General features: G+C 51.8%; 1 protein-coding gene and 2 long non-coding RNA genes across 3 annotated transcripts; all 3 read right to left on the bottom strand.

Moving 5' to 3' along the window:
• Positions 1-1,846: 1,846 nt before the first annotated feature.
• On the bottom strand, positions 1,847-4,549 carry LOC138112095 (uncharacterized). The gene is made up of 5 exons (XR_011151548.1): positions 4,488-4,549; positions 4,357-4,400; positions 4,236-4,275; positions 4,113-4,153; positions 1,847-4,004 (listed from the first exon to the last, which is right to left on the bottom strand). It is a non-coding gene; the product is annotated as an uncharacterized lncRNA (long non-coding RNA).
• A 657-nt stretch (positions 4,550-5,206) lies between these two features.
• Positions 5,207-6,429, bottom strand: LOC138112094 (uncharacterized). Its single transcript, XR_011151547.1, has 3 exons — positions 6,380-6,429; positions 5,941-6,291; positions 5,207-5,863 (listed from the first exon to the last, which is right to left on the bottom strand). It is a non-coding gene; the product is annotated as an uncharacterized lncRNA (long non-coding RNA).
• Positions 6,430-12,291: 5,862 nt separating this feature from the next.
• LOC138111066 (mas-related G-protein coupled receptor member H-like) lies at positions 12,292-15,578 on the bottom strand. Its single transcript, XM_069016261.1, is given in 3 exon segments — positions 12,292-12,800; positions 12,802-13,655; positions 15,508-15,578. Coding segments are annotated over 2 exon segments (921 nt in total). The 5' UTR covers positions 13,546-13,655; positions 15,508-15,578; the 3' UTR covers positions 12,292-12,623.
• Positions 15,579-21,482: the final 5,904 nt, after the last annotated feature.

Here is a 21,482-nt window from a genome sequence, read left to right as displayed (position 1 = left end):
CAGGCAAGTGGCAAAGTTGAACGCATGAATGGGACCCTCAAAACCCAGCTTTGCAAGGTTTGGCAAGAGCCATCCATGACGTGGGTTCAAGCCCTGCCTAGAGCCTTGCTGAGAGTCTGCATCCAGCCAAGGCAAAGGGACAACATCAGTCCCTATGAAAGATGATATGGCAGGCCAGACCAGGTTCCACATCTCCCAGGGGAAAATCATATGAGAGGTAAAAATGATTTGCAGAAATATTTAATGGCTCTGAGTTCCACTTTGCAGAAGCTCCAGAGATTCGTCGTGTTATCCAAACCAATAGGATTGGACACAGCTGCTCATCCATTCCAGCCTGGAGCCTGGGTCTACATCAAGGGCTGGGACAGCAGCCCCTTGCAAGCCAAGTGGAAGGGACTTTTCCAAGTTTTGCTGACCACTTGTGCTGCAGTCAAGGTTGCTGGCAAGGGAGCCGGGATTCACTACTCCAGGGTGAAGAAAGCTTCTGCTCCCAAAATCACCAAGAAGACAGAGACTGATACAAATCAGAAAGATGCAGTTTAAACTGTTTTTTACATGTTTGGTGTTTACCCAACTGGGAACCATGGTTCAAGGTTCACCCCATGATTTGCATAAGACTGTGGTCCAAAATGTGTCCAAAATTCTTAATAAGAGCGATTGCTGGATCTGTACTCAGTTACCACCCCTAGATGGGAGGGGTCACTGGCCCTTGATTGGCATTTTAATGGAAGAGAACTGCACTAAAACCTGGGAACCAATTAATAGCACCCTTCTGCCCCCCATTACCCTGAGGGGCCTGGTAGAGTGTGCAAACTATAAGGCTCCTTGTGCAATTGTAAATGGCACAGGAAAAGCCCTTCTTCCTTCATATTGTCATCAGACCCCTTTCAGGGAAATAACAGACCCGAGAATTGCAGCAAAGATGAAATTGAGAGGGTGGAGACTGGCTCAGCCATTTGGGACGGGGTTGTATTGGATATGTGGTGATCAGGCCTGGAAAGTTATGCCTGTGAACAAAGACCAGGCTTGTGCTAAGGGGGCTGTGGTCCCAAATATAACAATATTTGACCATCTTGAAAATACAAATGAGAGGAGAAAAAGATCTCTTAATCCCCTCATTGAACGCCCCACACTTTTTCATAGCATAATCAGAGCCCCTGTACCTGCTTATGGAGTAATGGAACTGGAGAGAGCAATTGTAAACATCTCAGCTGCCATGGAATGTATTGAGCAGCACACTGCAGCTGCAATTTCAGCCTTACAGGAGGAAGGTGACAGTCTGTGCCGTGCAGTTATGCAAAACAGGATATTTCATCTCAATTTCATCCTTGCTGCACAAGGAGGTGCATGTGCTATTGTCAATACCTCTTGTTGTTCTTATGGGGACCAAAGTGGAAGAATGAAGAAAGATTTGGATGAAATTTGGAAGGGAACTCAAATTCTACAGGAAGTAGCTTCTAGAAATAACACCTTAAAATTTGATCATATTTTTGATACCCTTACCTCAGGGTTACCAAACTGGGCCTGGGTAAAAGAAATATTCATAATAGCTGTAAGTGTAGTTATTATCTGTGTAATTTCCTGTGGAGCAGCTGGTTGAGTAAACTAGTTCTGCGGGTAAAGAATAGAGTAGGGACTAGACAAGATAGAGTTTTGTTAGTCTCTAAAAGGGGGGAAACGATGCCATGAAGATTTTTGCCTTTTCTTTTATCCCCCTGTTATACCTTTGTACAACTTCTGTATTCCTGGTGCTTTTTGCCTACATTCTTGGACTTGTTGGTCAAGCTGAGAGACTCAACATTTTAGAAGCTTCGTAGCCAGGGATCAGTGTGCCCCAGAGCCCAAGGTCCTCTCCAGAACACATTCTGTAAACCAAGATAGAACCATCCAGGGGAAGGTTCCTTGGGGAGGGGGGCTCACTTGAGCCTCTCATTGGGGAATCTTTGATAGATCTGCTAATTAGTAACACCTATAATGTGATACCCGATGTTGGGGGGAAAAAAGACAGACTGGGGGGGTGCATCTCGATGCATGTGACCTGGAGGTGTGCACCTAAGGATCCTTACAATAAATACCAAGGTAAAATCCCTTTTCCCCTTCTAACCGTGTCTGACTCTTGATGTTAAGACCAGGAAAAGGCATCACCAGGGTTGCTGCACTGTGCTGACGCTAGGGGGAAAATGGTGCTGTCAGGGGTGGTGTGAGGGCTGGTGCACCTTTTCCCTGTATCCCTAACCTCCACTGTGTACTCTCCACCCTGTTAGGGAGGCTGTTTGTTTGGCTGCACCCAAACCTTGGCGATGAACATCGCCTCACAGACAGGATGGGACCAAGGAAAAACAAAACCCAGATGGGGGAAGAAAAAAGCTCACAACTGGGTGTTTTCTTATTATAAAGTTAAAAATCAGTTGAAAAACCTGAAAGGCAAAAATCACACACACATAAGGTTAGAACCAGTCAACACACACGCTCTCACACACTGACACACACAGACAGACACACACACACACTCTCACAGACAGACACCCTTCTTCAGCTTACACACTGGCTGCAGCCCTTGCTCACAACACTCCACTGACAAGGACACTTCAACACATCTTCCCACTGCTGCTCCATGACGTGGAAGGGTGGATGCTGGGAAAAGCAGTAGCATCGGTGACTGCAGGGATCAGAATCGGCCTTGGGGACCTGCAAGACAACATGAGACAGTCTGCAAGTAGCTGACAGCTCGGAGTTATCCCCCTACACCAGACCCATGAGTTTTCTACACAAAACCCCACAGACAAGAGAGGAACCACAAAGTTTTACAACTGTTCAACCCAGCCACGACTCTACGTGCCAGGGCAGGGCAGCTCCAAGTGTAAGCACACCAAATAGAAGCAAAGATGACACGAGGACTTGAGATAACTCTCAGAAGATAAATTCTTGAGCCCGATATGCTTTGAGGCAATGGAACCTATGGCACTACCACAGTGAGGAAGGTCTAACACACTTCATAGAGAAGTCCATGGCCCATGAAAAGAAGATACTACCAAAAGTGAGAAGGAAGATGGATGAGAACATCTTGTGTACTTCTTCTGGTCTCAAGAAGCAAAACTGTAAAGATGCCGGAATGAGCCCGATCCGGGAAAGTACGGGAGCAGAGACCCCCGCTGCCCCTACGGCCCAGAGCGAGGCCCATAAAGCACCGAGACGTAACAAAGGCCTGTGACACAGGAGAGGATGGACACAAACTACAGAACACAAATGACAGAACACAGACACCAATGACAGAACACAGACACCAATGACAGAACACAGACACGAGCTGAACCTGCCCAGCAATGGGCCCAAGATTCCTCGAGCAAGATGAGCCGAGGCTGATGATGCCGAAGGAAAGAAGGCTCTGTGGTAGCAGCACACGACAGTGAAACGTAACTCCTGCCAAGAAGCCAGGGCCAAAGCTGCTCAGAGGATGCTTAAGAAGCTCGGCAGGCCTAGAGAAGGAGGCAATGACTGCCAGGAGATACAAAGGGATCCCTAGGGAAGGACTCTGCCACCAAAGGCTGAAGTGATGTTGCAAAATGTGACCAACCAAGAAGTGGCCAAGATGCCCACATGTGGCTATGCCAGCGAGGAGGTAAAATGGAGACCGTGGCGATCGTGCCAGACCCGAAGGCGAGCTCCTCGGGCAAAAAGATCCACGATGACAGCGAGACTCAAAGGCCGATGACACGAAGCTCACGACAACACAGAGATGGGTTGGAACTGCCCTGCCCAGCAAAGGCTCGGGTGATGCTGAGGAGAAACCCTCGCCCTTTGCTTCCAAGGGGCCCTCCCACAACAGCCCTCTCCTCTAAGCTAACTTCCAATTGCCTCCTGGAACCCCAAAGGTTTTTCCCTTCTCCCAGCAACAGCTCCCAACACTTAGCTCTCTGAAGACAAGTGGACAAAATCCATCCTGGATGGAAAAAATGCATCAGCACTGCAGATGTCAACACGTTCCCCACGGTCCGCTTTGGCAGCTGCAAAAGATGGAGAACAAGGAGAAAATTCAGCCTCTGACAACACACACCAAAAGAGACCCCTTCTGCAAGGCCCCTCCCTCGGAACTGCCGAGGCTCATCGCTTACCTGCTCTTTCCAAACTTCAGCTCCACACCTGCTCACGGTGCCTAAGACAACAAAACAGAAAATGTCACGGTTGCCCTCAAGAAGAGCCACCCCAGGCTACTCCACACCACTGCCCCAGCTCACCTCAAATCTTGATCTGACTCTGGAGGTGGCCAGGACAAACCTGCACAATGAAAAGGGACACGCTCAGCACGCTGCCATACACCGCTGGCCTATCAGCCACCCCACCTAAATGCCAACTCACCTGCTCGCCTCTGGCCCTTGGCACGCCTAGGGCGGCAGCAGCACCTGCAGAGAAGCAAAGCAAAAACACATGAAACATGCTGAGAGACTGTGAAACCACAGCCTCCCTGCTCCAACTGAAGTATACCACACCTCTGCCTTAGGCTTGCACCCTCCAGCATCCAGGGCCAGGACATCCTGCAAGTGGACCACCTAAAACACACAAACAACAACGGATGCTTAGAGCTGCACCAAAAATTGAGACCGAGGCCATAACAACTCATTCTGCCCACTGGTCACTGCTCACCTTGCTCCATCACCCTTGACTGCCAATGTCCAGCATTACTCCCTAAAAAAAAAAACCAAAAAAAAAACCATGGAACAGTGCTGTAACATAGTCACCATTGACACTACCCCTGCAAAGACAAACAGTGACTGACCTTCCCACGGGAACCCCCTCACCTGGTATGGGGCACTCTGCCACGGATTCAATCCAACTGCCTCTGAAAGAAAGTTATTACACAAGTCAAGGTGCTGCATGGTAACTTAACAGTTCCAGCCATCCTGCATCAATCTAGGAATACCATTGATTGTGAAATGAACAGCACAGTCTTAGTCCCATTACACCCACACCCCAGACTATGCAGCAGGGCAGAGCAGCTCCAGGCCAAGCACACACAGAGGCCTGTTATGCAGGTGATGACAAATGAGGGGATGCAACAAGGAGAGAAAACTCTCAGCAAGAAGAATGACCACAGGGACTGAGAGAAGGCAGAATGAGATGACCGAGGCAAGACCGACAGTGAGCCAATGAGGCTCAAAGAACCCTGGTGGAAGAAGATGCCAACAGAAAGACTCATTCCAGGAGCCACCTGGCAAAACCACAAAGATGGATGCCTGAGAACTGTACCATCAGCATTCTCTATCTATCCTCACATCCTTACAAGTCCTAATCTGCTATAATGGATCGCTGTGGAGCACAGCTGCGGATACAGCTCAGAACAAGACCATAAAAGACGCCCGACTCAACGCTTCTAAAGAGAGACGCGATTCCGATGGGCGTCCGAGCTCGCGAGTCAAAGGTTCGATGGTATCGGCACCGGGCCGAGGATGCGGAGTTGGAGATGCTAAGGATGATGCCTGGCATTTTGGATAATCCCCTCAAAGGGGTAAGGCAAAAGACATGCAACACAAGATGCCCAAAAGACACAGAACACACAATAGACAAGTGACACGACACGCACCGGGACTGCTCTGCCCTGCGCACCTCAGCATTGTGATCAAAAGTGAGACTTCCCCTTTACGTGGCCTAAGGGGCTCTTTCTCAGACATCCCCAACTCCAAAGCTTATTCAAAAACCCCTCCTGACGAGTCCCGACCCAGCACCCTGCTGTCATCCCCTCTGTGGGGTGTAGCCCTCGACTTATCTCTCAGACGTCTGGGGATGTGAATCCACGTCGGGTGCAAAAGACGGCCGCCTCTCCATCTGGGAAGTTCCTGCCCTCAGTGGGCTGTTCTCTCTTAGTTGGCTACAGGAAAGAAAACCAAACATCAGTGCATGAGCTGAACAGCACATCAGCCAAAACCCAACAATTCCACTACTCACCATCCCCTGAGAATGCCCGGCTCCTCGGCCCGCCTGCTCCGGCCACACTCAGAGGCCGACGCCGTCGTCGCAGGGCACACCTGAGTTGAGAGGAGACAAGGTTCCGTGGCATTGCTGAAACTTGAGTGGGACCTCGCTCCTCCTCCCCACCTCCCCGACTTGCTGCAAATCCTCAACCATTGCTGAAGGCTACCCAGACAGCACCTCCAAATGGAAAAGGTAAAAGCTTCATCACAGATTCCTGTAATACTTCCAGAGGGCTCACAAGAGCAGATCAAGGGTGCCAAACCAGCTCTGTCAGCTGGTCAGCAAGGGGGCCCAGCCCTGGTAGGCAAAATACAAGTGGACCACCTGGAACACACAAATGGATGCTTAGAGCTGCACCAGAATTTGGCACCCAAGCAATAACAACTGGTTCTGTCCACCGGTCACTGCTCACCTTGCTCACTTGACCTTGCCTGCTGCTATCTGGCTTCACTTCCTAGAAATAAGGACAGAGAACAACCCTGTAACACAGCCACTGTTTATACCACCCCTGAAAAGCCAAGCAATGACCAACCTTCCCAGGGGGAGAAGGGACAAAACAAAACAGAAAGGCATGTGCCCACACAGGGTCCGAAAGCGTCACATTGCCGGGGGAGTTGCCATCTGAAACCGTTCCACCCTGACCTCTTTCCACAAGGGTCTCTGTCACATTGGACCAGCAGTTTGAATGCTGCAGACCACCTGTAAAACACACCAAAAAATGCTTACAGTTTCATCACTGATACAGCAACTCTGGTAGCACCCAGTTCTGGGCTGGAATCAATGCTCATCTCAGTTGCTGGTACTCATCCTGCTCACGGGTCCCCTGGTGCCGATACCCCACTCCACCTACCCCCCACTCTACTCCACAGGACAGAGCAGTTCCAAACACAAACACAAACAACACATGATGCTACAGTGTGACACAAGGATGATTAAAAAAGCTCTCAGCAAGAAGAACAACAGCAAGGATGGACACGATGCCAAAAGAGATGACCAATGGTATGGCAACCGTGGACACAGGAGGCTCTAAGGAGCAGAAGAAAAGACTGGAACAGTGACCTGTTCTAAGAACTGTCACTCACAAGGATCAAGATGGCTGTGAGACAGTGCCACATTCAGAATGCTCCCATATCCTGACAATCTTACAAGCCCCAGGACATGACAGCTCCCAGCTGGAAAGGATGGATGGCAGCACAGCCGGGAACAAGGCCTCAAAAGAGATCTGACTCGGTGCTTCTGATTTGTGATGCCCAGACACAGCCAAGCCCACCGTAAAAGAACAAACGAGATCGGCATCGTGCCGAGAAGAGTGAATGTTTGAGCACCTGGAGATGATGGCTGACACTTGCAATAAGCCCCCTGAGGGGAAAAGGCCTCCGAGATCTGATCCAAGGGATGACAAAGACACAGAAGACACGCTAGACAACACAACACAGGCTGGAACTGCTCTGTCCTGCACACCCTGTGGCTGTGAGCACAAGTAGAGCCACTCCTTTCAGCTCTCTTAAGAGGCATCCCTTTCCCCTAGGCTAATTTTTAAATCTCTCCTGGGAATTTCCAACCCTCTAGCCTCCCATCTCTGGATCCCAGCCCCCAACTTAGCTTTTGGATGACCGGTGACATGAATCCACACTGGACACAAAACGAGCCCACCTCAGCTGTCTCGGATGGCCCCGTGGTGGCTGGGTGAGCCTCTTCATCAGCTACAATAAAGAAAGCCAAAATCAATGCCTGAGTTTAGTAGCCAAACCCCAACAAGTCAGCTACTGACCATCTGTCCTAAGTGCACCCGTGTCCTTGAGCATCCCTCTTCATCCCAACACAAAGGCTGTGGCCATCATTATAATGGACACCTGGGCTAGCAAGAGTTATGTGGTGTTTCTGTGAGCACAGTGGGTGCATCTGTGTGCCTTAAAACACATAAATGCATCTGCTGTGCTTGCAGGAAAGCCTGACAAGGCCCCTGAATAGACACCATTTCCCACCACACTACTTTCAAAACCTCTCCTGGCACTTCCTAACTTGATACCCTGCCCATGCTCCCTCTCACAGTTGCAATCCTCAACTTACCTATCAGAAGCCTCCAGCTCAGACATCATCTCTAACACAGGGCAGGTTCCTCTTGTGGCACAGTGAAGCTGCTGAAAAACTTGAAGTGCCATACTTGACACAATCTGGAATTTCAAGAAGTTGCAATGCTCCTAAAAAAAAAAGAAAAAAAAAAAAAGAAACCAAACAGGAAATAACAAAAGCACCTTACCACCCCTGAACACTCAGCCCAAAACCACGAGCTTAAATACTCCCTGCACTCAATGCCATCTTCTTCACGGTGTCTCCAAAGCCTCTGCTGTTTTAGATGCCAAAAGCACCTCCTAAAAAACACCCGACACAACCTGAAAGAGATCCTTCATTAAAATAACAGAAGAACTCTTCCCCACCCCAGCCCACAAACACAATGCGCTCCTGGGCCCCAGGGCTGGGGTTAATACACCCCTGGCCGGGCCCGCCTCTCGCTCCCACCACGCCCGGGAAAAGGGAGGAGGCAATTTTACCATCAGGGATCGAAGCCCTGAGAGGAGCTGCAGCTGTTTGGCTGCTCTGACTTAAATTCCAGCTGAGCAAAGGGCTCCGTAGATGCCTTCTGTTTTACTGCAGCTGCATCCACTGAAAGGGTAAAAAAGCTTCTTGTTTTGGCAGCGTAGACAGATGAGTTGCATGATTCCTTGTTAAGTTCTGTAATTGGTCATTAGTAACTGCTGAGCAGTACTCCATGCAGGACTATGGAGGGTGGAGAAGAATAGTAATAATTTATATGGTGTAACTCCTGTTGGGGATCTAATTAGGGCTGCATTCACTAGAAATAAAACTAAAAAAATAATGGGCTCTCTGGTAGCAGGAGGGTTTTGTGTGTGCTGGGCTCGCTCCCTTGTGAGAGATTGGGTGCCAGTACCCAGCTAGAAGTGCCCTGAAGTACAGATTTAAATTCTTAAAATGCTGAAAAAGGGGGAGCTTCCTTCAACTGAACCCCTTAAAATGAGGGACTAGGGAGTGTTTGTCTCTACTTAAATCGATGCCATGGCAATAAATAGGTTCTCTCCTCTGAATCCCCTAAAATACTGGGAAAAGAGGGGTTTTCCTTACTTCAGGTCTCTCCAGTCATGGAAAAAGGGGGATTTCTCCCTCAATTCAAACCCTTAAAAAGGAGGAACAGCAGGGCTTTTCCCTCAGTTTAAACCTTGGGATTATGGAAATGGGGGAGTTATGCTCAATTCCAACCCATAAAATAGCATTGTCAAGGTTTTTCCTTTTTATTTAAACCGGGGAATAATAGAAAATGGGGATTCCCTGTCAAGTGATACCCCCAAGAGCATGGAAAAGGCAGGGTTTCCTTCATCTGATACCCTTAAAATTGCAGAGGAAGGGGATTCCCCCTCAATTTAAACACAGACAATTATGGAAAAGGAAGATTTTTCCCTCTGTTTAAATCCCTTTTCTCCTCATAACCCCCTTTTTTTTTCCCTGGGGGCACTGGGGAAGGGCTGCCAAGATGAAAGGGGAAAGTGGAATGTTTCCCTGGGACCCCACATGCTGCCCTGCCTGCTCAGGTGCTGCCCCTTGGCACGAGGGGTTTTCCCTGGGCATTTTCTGGGAGCAGTGCTCTGTGCCCAGGTGCCTGCGGCTGCTCCCCAGCTCCTGCTGGATGCTCCGCCCATTGTCCCTGGAGGGACACTCGGGATGCCCCCATTGCCCCTCTGGACCAGCAGCTCCCTGCACAGCTGTGCCCGGGGAACCCTCTGAGAGCGGCCTCTGGCAGGAGCCGCCCCCTCCTCATCCTGGCCGGTCACACCTGGGGCTGCTGCGCCTTGGAGCGGGGGCTGAGGAGGAGAAAGCTCCTGCTGGTCCTTCCCTCCCTGCACAGCCCTTTGTGTGCCCCTGAAACACCGGGGGGCCGGGCTTTCCTTGCTGGGGGGGACTGGGTGGTTCTTTGATCCCAGACTCTGCTCTTCCCCGGGCACTGCACATGGACAGGGGGCAGAGATGGGCCCTCAGAGGAGTGGGGGCCGCTCCTCGCTCTCGGGGCGCCGCGGGCGCTGCGCAGCCTTCCCCTTTTACTTCCCAATTCCTCCTTTTGTGCCTCCTTTTCCCTTGGGGATGCGCCCGGGCCGCATTCCAGCGGCTGCCATGGCAACAGCACCTGAGGGCGGTGGGGTGGGCGGGGTTTGCCGCGTGATTGACGGGGCCGGCGGCCAATGGGAACGCGGGGCGGGCTCGGGGCTGGCCAATGGGGAGGCGTGGCGGGGCTGCGCGCGGCCAGTTGGAATCGGCGGGAGCGGTTGGGGCGGGCGGGCATGGACGGGCCCGGGCGGTGAGCGAGGAGCGGGAGATCGGGATGGGGAACGGGGATACGGGATGGGGAACGGGGAACGGGGAACGGGATGGGGAATGGGATAGGGAACGGGGAACGGGATGGGGGAGCGGGGGACGGGGAACGGGATGGGGAACGGGGGAACGGGATGGGGGAGCGGGGGAACGGGATGGGGGAGCGGAGAACGGGATAGGGAGCGGGATAATGCCAGCGCCTTCTCCTGCTTTAAAATACCACCTCGAGCCCGAGCTCGGGGGGTGCAGGCAGCTGAATTCCAGGGAACTCTGCCAGGTGCCCCCCAGAAACATTGGGGGGGGCTGGGGGATGAGGGTTACAAACAGCAAATTCTATGGAAAATGAACCTGTCCTTGTCCCGACTCTGCTGAGCTTTCCTGGAAGCTCTGCTGGTTCCTGACACACCTGCTGTTAAATAGGCAGCTCTGCATGGGAATATCCATGCTCCAGGAGGCACTGGGAGGTCAGCGGGTTTGCTGCTCCTTTTCCCTTTGTCACCTGTGGCTGCCATTGCTGGTGTTTGTTTCCCTGTTACACACACACATGCCAGTGAAGGACTGTGATTCCTTCTCCCACAGCTTTGCCTGAAAGCCCCTTCATTTCAAAGTTATAATCATTCGCAGGGAAGGGGGTCATATTCTCCATTCCAAGGGACATTCTCTCCTTGTCTTTCAAACCAAGACAGCTCCTTCTGCACTTGCCTTGGGAGACGCTCCCTGGCTGAGTTGTTCTTTCCTGGACCAGAGGTTGTACCTCGGAAAGTTTCTCCTTTCCAATGGACAGGAAAATGGGAGACAGGGAGAGAAAAACCCTCCCAGATGTGGGAGTTGCTCTGCTCTGTTCATTATTACCAACTCTGTTAATAAATGCTTTTTAAGTTGTTTCACCTCACATGTGTCTCCAAAGCCTGACTCACCCCCCACGGCTTTCCCTCTCACTTCCCTTTCCAGAACCTGTGGAACGTTGGTTTCCCCTGGATTTGAGGCCGTGGCAAAAGGAGGGACAACTTCCCCCCGAGGAAGAGATGGGGCTGCTGCCCAGCTCTCTCCCAGGAGGGATGAGGAGCTCTTGGCACTGTCAGCATCATCCCAACCACGGCAGGCAGCAGCCTTAGGAAGGGCTCTGCTATGAGACAGGAACCTGCCCTCCTCAGACAAGGCAGGGGCTTTAGAGTGGGAAAAAAGAAGTAAAAGGAGCCATTTTGGACACTGTTCACCAGGGACAGGCTCTGCAGCAAAGCCCAGATATTATTCATTCACCACATTCTGGGGTCAGGGTTCCCACGTTGGAATGAAACAAAAGCAATAAATGCCAATTTCATGTGGGGGTGGTACCAAAATGGCAAAGATCAGCACAGCCTGGATTGTGGCTGGAGCTGCTGTGCAGAGTCGCTGTTCAGCTCCTCCTGAGGGTGGCCAGGTTCAGGATGGAGGTGCTGAAGGGCTTCCTTGGACATGGATGCTGGGCAACCAGAGGACGGCCCCGTTGTGCAGGACAGCAGCACAACCCCCTAATTTCTGTGCAATCCAATGGTCCAAGCTCCTGGTGACGTCAATTTCCATATTTCCAGCGGGTTTTGGTCACAGGCACAAGAGTTCAGTGGAGTTCACCTCTGACCCTGCTCTTTACTCAGAATGATTTCATTCGGGAATTAAGGAATGTGACAAATTCCCACTCCAAGAGGAAGGGAATGTTGCTGTCCCTGCCCAGCTCTGCAGCCCTACCTGGTGTCTCTTCCCATCACCGGGAATGCAGGGCCGGCTCTGCCGGCCAGAAGGGGAAGGATGCTCCGTGCCATCCCGAGCCCTCTCCTGCCATCCAGAGGCAGCAGCCCCGCAGAGATTTGGGGAATCACCGCTGCCCCGTGCTGGGTGTGTCCCCAGGGCTTAACCTGTCCCACCCTCTCCGGGAAAGAGCTCCCTCAAAACGCCACGAAACTCATCTGCTGAGCCAAAGGAAACGGAGTTTATTCCCTGGGGCCCAGAGGCCGTGAGGGTCATTCCATGGGGAATAGAGCCAGGGAACAGGACTGAGCCCGGCTGCACTGCTTGGAGCCACGTGGAGCTGGGAGGGAGGAGGAAATCCATGCTCCAGTGTGCTCCCTGCAGAGCATCCCTCCCACATCGCCCGTGGCACTGCCCCTGCTCCCTTCTCCTGCAGGAATACAGGCTGGGGGGGGTTGATACTCTGGATATTTATAAATCCGATGGCTCAAGGAATCCCTCGGTCACTGTCCTGGGGTCCTTCAGCAGTGCAGGGGAAGGGATCAACAGGCTCAGACCCCCGTGTCCCTGTTGGTATCCCTGCTGCGGGCAGTTTTGTCTTTCTGTTCTTCAAAGACCCTCTGGAGCGAGAGCTGGAGGGACCCCACGGAGCAGGGGCTCCAGCACCTCCCTGCCAGGAAGTAGATGAAGGGTTTGATGGTGCTGTGGATGCAGGCGAGCAGGTAAAAAAACCTGGGAGGACACAGCGATGTAACCGAGGTGCTGCAGGAAATTCCAGAGGCTGAGGAGGAGAGCCAAGAGCACAAGGAGGAAGATAACGATGTCGAACCTCTTGGGTTGCTGCTGCTGGGAGCCACACTTGGCTTTAACGATGTCGATTGTGCGGGTGATGAGCACGGGTGCAGCAAAGAGGAGCAGGATGACGGCGAACGTGGAGGTGAGAGCCACCTGGCAGTGCTCCTGCTGGTGTGATGGGCACAGGAATGTCACTGTGGGAATGGCAGTGAAGAGAGCGACGAAGGCCAAGCATTGAGCGCCCCACAGCACCCACATCATGGGATTGGGAAGGTCACAGTGGCAGCAGAGCCTGCAGAGCTTTTCCATGTCCTTTTTGATGCTGACATCTGTCAGCCAGAAGAGCACCCAGTAGCAGGAGATCACTGACAGCTGGAAAAGGAAGCTCACATACATCAGGGGCAGGATAGGAGAGCAGGACACGTCCTCCAGCAGGAAGAGCAGGGCAGAGGGGAGCACAAGGAGGAGGAAGATGAAGTCGATGACAGCCAGGCCAAAGATGCTGGCAGTATGGCCTTTCCATCTGAGGAGGCAGAAGAGAGCCCCGTTCCCAGCCAGCCCACAGAGGCAGATGAGCAGTGTCACACTCTGTATGGCCACATCGGTGACATCTATCTCACACAGATCGGCTTCTTTGGTGGGAGAGGCAGAAGGTGGGAACACGGAGCTCAGCTCCATGGATGGACGCTGGGCAGGCGCTGGGATGTGGCCTCGGCTGTGGTCAGAGTGGATGGGCAGTCAGTGCTTGGAGAATCCAGGGATGGACCAAGCGGCTCCTCAGCAGCTCCCTGCAGCGGGAAGGGTTCGGTGGAGTGAAGTGAGATGTGCAGGGGAGGAGGGCGGTGGGAATGGTGGGGTGGGAGAGGGAGGGGGGAGGGTTGGGCTGTGCAGCAGGGGACTGATAAATAACTTAGAGAATAAACATTTTCAGTTCCCTGATGTTGCTGAAAAGACCAACTGTGTCCCATTCATGCGTTCAACTTTGCCACTTGCCTGGGGCCTGTATGGTGTGTGCAGGTCCCAGGTAAGTCCCAAAATCCTGCTAACTTCCCCAGCCACTGTTGCAACAAAATGTGGTCCCCTATCTGATGACATTCCCAAAGGAACCCCAAATCTTGGTATTATATGGTCGAGCAAAGCTTTCACTACTTCTTTTGCTGTGTTGGTGTGACAGAGGAAAGCCTCAGGCCCTCCACTGAAGGTGTCAGCCAGTACCAGTATATACCTGCATCCCTCTTTGCGTGGCATCTCAGCAAAATCGATTTGCCAATAATCTCCAGGGAGATCTCCTGTCTTTATCACTCCTAACACAACTCTCTTGCTTGTGTCAGGGTTGTTTTTACAGCAGGTTTCACACTTGCTTGTTTCAGATTGTACAATATCAGTCATTCCTCTCCCTATCACTACTTTCCTTAAATGTTTTAAAAGATTTTCTGTTCCCCAGTGGGTACTTTCATGCTCTCGTTGGGCTATTTCCCGAAGGATCAGGGGTGGAATTACGACTTGTCCTACCGGGGTAACAGCCCACCCACCTTCTTTGATTTCAGCCTTAAGGAACTTGATTAATTTGTGATCCCTCGGATCGTATTTTTTCAGCTTTATACCGGCTAAGCTAATCGTTTAATGCCTTAGAAAGCCTCGAGCAGCCCAGAGAGGTAGCACAGGCAATCTAGCACTTTAGTAGCTCTAAAATCCGTACCTGTATCAGCTGCAGAGCAAATACCATCAGCAGAAGCAAAGAGGGATAAATACAGCTCTCTGCTCGCTCAACTTCCCGCCGTTAGAAGGTTTCAAATTAGACAGACAAGAGATGCTCACAGGAAGGCAGCCGAGCCAAGAGAGGCGGGGCCTCCCTCGATATTCTCTTTTATTCGGAGGATTGGAAAGGGAAGGACTGGGGGCGGACCCGGGGTGACCGGCCAGTCAGACAATGCGAAAGATTTTGAATTACATTTGGTTTTGCCCGCATGTGGCAGAAGCAAGTGTCTTGGGGAGGGGGAGGGGAAGCTCAGAACAGGAAGTAAAAACCAACTAGTCAAAAAGATAAAAGAATTTAAATGTGTGCACACAGGGTTAGAAGTGAGGCTGGAGCCGGTGCAGGAACAGATCAGGAGGCCTGCAGTGGTTCTGGGGCAGTTCTGTAACAAGAAGCAACAGTGCACACCCAGAAAAATAGTTCAAGGCAAGGTCACCTTTAATACTGAAGCATGCAGTGAATGACCAGCAGAGACCCCTCATAATGAATCTGCAGGACCATCAAAAGACTTGAGGTGAAGGTGAATGCATGGAAATCAGTTCTAGGAAAGTGATTTTTGTGTATTAGATAAGAAACAGGTTTGAATGCCTCTGTGTGTTTCTAATGGATAAAACCCCTGCTGTAAAGGCTCCCCACACACAGAACAAGGAGAGATCCTCCTGTGTGTCCTGCACAGGTAAAGAATTCCTGCTTCCTCCCGCTTCCCATTGTGTTAGAAAGTTTATTCTGGCCCATTTTGGTGTCAAGATGCAGAATGGAAGAGCAGGGCAGAGCAGGGAGGAGCTGGGGAGGGCACTGCGGTCACCAGGAGAGGGCGGCAGGAACAGAGCAGCTGCAGGAGGAGAGGAAGGTGGGGCAGGGAGGAAGGAGAACATTGCACTGACCTGTTCAGTGTGGGGCAGCAGCAGGCACAGGGGCTCTGTCCCGATCAGCGGCGCTTCCTGGCACCCCTTGCTCCTTTGGGATCCACATCCTAAAGCGGCTCCTCGCAGGTCAGGAACACGAAGGAGAAAGTGCCCAGATCACCAGGAGGTGCCCACTGCTGTCCCACCAGCTCCTCTCCGTGCCCTGTCCCTTGTGTTGCTTCCCAAGGCTCGGTGGAGTCACGGGGGAGTCTGAAATTGTGACTTTGGGTACATCAGAGCTCCATTTGCCCACCGATATTTCTCTTGGGGTTTTTTTGCTACAGAGGAGCAAGAGGAGAAAGTTTCACAAACGATGTCTGGGCTTCAGGCACTCTCTTGAAAGCTGTTTATTGCATAGGCGAAGTTATAGCAGCTCAGGGAGTGGGTATCCAGAGCCAGCCCTACAGCTGCCAGCTCCAGCTGTAGGCATCCCTGAAGCCCCTTTCTGTTCAAGTTACAAAGCATTTTATACTTTTCTTTGCAGAGTATCTTAACACATAACAACCAATAAGCACCATACACAATACTTTTATATTTGCCTATAGCCCTTCATAACTACTACCATCACCATATTATAGTCATTATTATCCAATCACAAGAGTGAGTAAGTTACAATTTAAGCTTACAGTGGAAAATTCTCAGACCTGTCTTCTTCTTGCTACATCAACATTTCTTGTTTGCCTGCCATATCTCTCTTTTTAGTAAAGACGTTTTCTATTTACTTATGCTCTTCTTGAGACTTATTTACTTGGTGAAAAAATATGTCTTTGTTTGTAGTCACATACCTTTGTCCTATTCCTAAAATTCTCCTTCCAACTCATCTCCAACCTTTGCCTTCTCAGTTACTCAGCGATCACTGTTTCAGCAAAACATCTTTTACTCTGTATCAAAATTTGCTTTCATTTCTATCTCATCCCCAGTTTCTACATTCACAGATCTTTCTGCCAAGCCTACATACCTGGGAAACTTTCTTACCAAACTTTCATCCTCCCCAGCACTCCGGAATGTCAGAGCTTGGAAAAAAGGGCAGTTGAGGCTTTTCCTGGTGCTGCCTGTGAGGTGTATTTTACTCAAGAGCCCCTTCCTGTGTCTTTCCCTGTATCCACCAAAAATCCACCTTTTCATTCCCCAGCTGCTTCCTCCCTCTTTTCCTGTATCCAACAGAATTTTAACAGGTAAATATTCCCCTCTGGAAGAGCACCTTTCATTCCAAACCTAAGAACAAACAAATCACTTTCCTTCAACCTTCCTTATTAGGATTCCACTGAGAGCAGTGGATGGAAAATGATCCTCTCCTGGTCCCTGCTGGATTCCCGGAGCAGGGATCCTTTCCCTCTTTCCCCCCACCCCCCGCGGTGCCCTCCTCCCCCTCCCGCCCCACCCCGCACCCTTTTCAGCCTTTGTTCCACAGCTTTTGCCTCCGGACCTCAGATCCTTTTGGTCTCCAGGAGCTCCCAGCAGCTCCACAGCCTTTCCTCTCCCATCCTTATCATTTCTCCAAGAACAGAGCTCTGCATTTCAATTCCCTTCCAACCCAGACCTAAAGCTGACACAAGGAACGCTCGGTGCCCACAAATCCAAATCCAGACCTGGCCATCCCTAAACCAGCAACTCCCGGACAATTTGCGTTCATTCCAACCTAACACTGAGGACTCACCCAATCCTTCAAAATTCCCAAGAAATATCCCGTTGCCTTCAGCTCCCAGGGGATTCTGCTTTGTGCTCACACGGATTTGGGACTTCCCTGAAAAACCCGTGCAGGGCACGCTGGAATCCCCGATCCCGTGAATCCGGGCAGTGTGCAAAGCTCGGTCCAGCCTGGGCCTCCAGAAATTTTTGCCAAATATCCCCCAAGTCCTCGGGACAACAGAACTCTCTGGTACTGCATTTTTGGCGTTGTAAAGCCTGGAATTACTTTATTCCTAGTGCTGGGCTCTGCATACGGCCGAGAAAATCCCGGCCTCCACACAGACCCAGATTCCAAACTTTTTGATACGTTTTAGCAAACCGAGAAATTCCCCTTCCCTGCTTCTTCTTAAGGGCATCCTTCTCTTCCCTTACCCGGCCTGCTCTCTCCCACTGGGCTGGGTTTTTCCCTTCCCATGCTAATTAGTCCCTACTTCTAGGAGGTTTAGGTACCTTTCTTCCCTGGCAGGGATTTCTTAACACAGCTACCGAGGCTTTGGGAGTCTTCTTTATCTTCTACTTTCTGGAAACACACCCTCTGATCCATAAATGCCACAATCCAGATGCCCAACTTCAACAAGACATCCTTTTACCTAAAAACACTCACTCTCAACTCTTAGATCTTTTAAAGTTTTACCCCCGCAAAATTCCCCTGGTTTTCCACCGCTGAATTCCTCCGTCCTGCTTCCAAGGATTTCTTGAATACCACGGGGCTTTTCTCAAGATTTACCCCCACAACCTTCCCTACGTGCCCACTGCTCACCACCTCATTTTTCCCTCAATGTGTTCATTCTCCACCCCAGAGAGTTTGTCAAGTGCTGCCTCCAAAATTTTCCCCATCTGTCCACTACTGAGTTCCCGATTTTGCCTCCAAAATATTCATTCTGTCCCCTCCAGATTGCATCCACTTTTACCCCCAACATTTTACTTCCTCTACAATATTGATTAAACCTTTTCCACCCCAAAAATGTGCATTCTCTCCCTTAAACAGCACCTCAGCTTTTCCCTCAAAAATGCCCCAGAGAGAAACTCCGATTCAGCCCCCAAACTCCCATTTTCCTACACAAACAGTTCTTGTGGTCCCTCTCAATTCCCCCAGGCTTTCAGCTAAAAGAATAACTGGAAGCCTATTCCCTCATCTCCGCCCCTGTTTTGCTTTCCTAGAAAACCTTGTGATCCCAGAGTCTCTCAGAGAGATGTAATGGCATTACTGGAAGGTCTGCCCTGTCAGAGAGCCCGGGGGGTTTACAGCACTTGTTCCTCTGCATCTTTATCCTTTCATCAACTTTCCCCTGGAACGGTGCTGTGGGAGAAGCTTGGAATTACTAGAAATGGATCAGGTTCACATTTTTTCCCCACCAGTTTTCATCTGGTTTGAAATTCCTGGAATTACCCTCAAATGTGCCCAGGAACACTGCTGTGAAAGGATCAATCAGAACATCCTGAAAAGAACATCCTGAAAAGAGAAAACCACCTCCAGCAGCAGCCAGAATGATCCCATTTCTGTTCTTACCTGGTCCTGCCAGAGCTCCCAACAGCCATTCCCATTCCTAAACAAGAGCTATGGAAGGCATTCCTGCTGTCCATGAGGGTGAGGTGGCAGTTCTGGATGTTCTTTGCTGCGGAATCGGACAACAAACAGAGCGTAAATGATCTTGGTGGTCCCTTCCAAGCCAAACCACCCCGTGATTCCATGGGTGGATCAGCACCTGTCCCAACTCCATTCCAGAAACCTCCTCCCACTAACCCAGAACTTTCCTTTGTCTGCTCAACATCAGGGATTTGCTGACAAGTGCCCCAGGCAGGGGACGCCTCAGCCTTCCCTGGGGTGCCTCAGCCTTCCCTGGGACACCTCAGCATTCCCTGGGACACCTCAGCCTTCCCTGGGGTGCCTCAGCATTCCCTGGGAGGCCTCAGCATTCCCTGGGACACCTCAGCCTTCCCTGGGGTGCCTCAGCATTCCCTGGGGTGCCTCAGCATTCCCTGGGGTGCCTCAGCCTTCCCTGGGACACCTCAGCCTTCCCTGGAATGCCTCAGCATTCCCTGGGATACCTCAGCATTCCCTGAGGTGCCTCAGCCTTCCCTGGGGTGCCTCAGCATTCCCTGGGACACCTCAGCCTTCCCTGGGGTGCCTCAGCATTCCCTGGGACACCTCAGCATTCCCTGGGGTGCCTCAGCCTTCCCTGGGGTGCCTCAGCATTCCCTGGGACACCTCAGCATTCCCTGGAATGCCTCAGCATTCCCTGGGGTGCCTCAGCATTCCCTGGGACACCTCAGCATTCCCTGGGATACCTCATCATTCCCTGGGGTGCCTCAGCCTTCCCTGGGACACCTCAGCATTCCCTGGGGTGCCTCAGCATTCCCTGGGGTGCCTCAGCCTTCCCTGGGACACCTCAGCATTCCCTGGGGTGCCTCAGCATTCCCTGGGCTGCTGTTCCACGCCGATCCCGTGTCCAGCGCCGTTCCGGGCTGCAGTGCCGGGCTCTCCCCACAAGGCGGCAGCACCGGGAGCGAGCAGCCCCGGCCGGTCCCGCTGTCTCGGGGCAGCTGCGCCTTTAACCCGCCCGGAGCCGGCGGGGCCGTGAACACAGCGGGCAAAAACCCCAGCGATCCCCTTTATTTCACCCCCAGAGGCACAGGATCGCAGCATTCCCTGGGCTGGAAGGGACCCGCAGGGAGCATCGAGTCCAAATCCTGGTCCTGCACCCCAAGAATCCCACCCTGTGCCCGAGAGCCTTGTCCAGACCCAAACTCTGCCCCTAGGATCCTGAAAACACAGCGGGGCTGGGAGAAGGATGACGATGGAGGATTTTATATCGATCTCCTTGTACGATCGTTATATAATATCATTAGATAGCCCAGCAATCAATGTGCTCCTTACACATCGTTATAGATAATCCAATAATCAATATGTTCCTTACACCTCGCCATACATCGTTACACGTCGCCTTCACGGCGGCGGCTCCAGTGACCGACCAGGACCCCTCCTGACCCCCCCTTCCCATTCCCGCACTCAGACCAGGTTTCCTTCCCGGCTCCACCCCAGGATTCCCGCGGCAGTCTCAGGTGTCTCTTTCTTTCCACAAAGCAAATTCTTCACAGCAACACAGAACCAGCCCGAGCTGGTCCGTCCGGCGAGCACCGATCAGCTCATTCTTACCCCAAACTGTTCATTCTCTGCCCTGCAGATTAACCCAGATTTTACCCCAAAATGTTCATTTTTGTCCCTTACAGAATCCACCCCGGAGCGACGCCCCGGGCCCCGCACGGCCGAGGCAGCTCCGGTGCCCCGTGCCCGCAGCTCCCGCTGTGCTGGGACAGCGATCCCTGTGCCAAATACCCATCCCTGTGCCGGGACAGCGATCCCTGTGCCAAACACCCATCCCTGTGCCGGGACACCCATCCCTGAGCCAAACACCCATCCCTGTGCCAAACACCCATCCCTGTGCCAGAACACCCATCCCTGTGCCGGGACACCCATCCCTGTGCCGGGACACCCATCCCTGTGCCAAACATCCCTCCCTGTGAATTTTCTGGCATTTTTGGGTCCCTCTGGGGGATGGCACCCAGCATGACCACCCTCATTCCCATTCTCATCCCTTTCCTCAGCTGCACGTAGCTTTGTGCCTCCTCTGAGGATCTGCAAAGGTATTTGGGAACCCCCTTCAATTTCTTCAGTTTCCAGCTTTTTCTCTGAGGCAGCCCAAAAGGCAAAATGGAGAAAAATCCCCACAAGTGCACAAAATCCCAGCCCCTCCCAAGATGCAGCCCCTCACACCAAACCTTGGGAGAATCCCTGGTGCTTCCAATGCTGCTGCAATCCCACCTGGAGCTGAGCTTCCAGGGTGTCTAATCCACATCCAAGCCTGGATAGCCCAAAGCCTGCAAGAAAAGAGGAGGCAAAGTGAAGGGGAGAGGGGGGGAAAAAAAGGAGTTTTGGGTTTTCCCCGTGTTTGCAACAGGATTGAAGGGCAGGATGGAGAGGTTTCGTGGAAAAGAAGTACCAAAGGCTGCTTCATTCCCAGCAATTAGCGCTGCTCAGGTTGAATCCAAGAGGACAAATCCACCAGGATCAAACAGCAGTGGCTGACAGGATGGGTTATGACACAGATCTGTGAAGCTGGAGCCTTCTTCCTTCTCCCGGGCTCTCCCAGAAATTCTCCATGTCCAGACGTGCTCCTGCTCTCCCCGCTGGGGAGGACGGACTTGGATAGCCCGGGTGACTGGTGAGCCTAAAACAATAAGTGATGCAGTGATCCAAGTGTTTT

This window comes from Aphelocoma coerulescens, chromosome 5 (genome assembly GCF_041296385.1).
Source record: "Aphelocoma coerulescens isolate FSJ_1873_10779 chromosome 5, UR_Acoe_1.0, whole genome shotgun sequence".
NCBI lineage: Eukaryota > Metazoa > Chordata > Aves > Passeriformes > Corvidae > Aphelocoma > Aphelocoma coerulescens.
The sequence above is the reverse complement of the archived record's forward strand: the minus strand, read 5'-3'. Positions and strand labels throughout refer to the sequence as shown.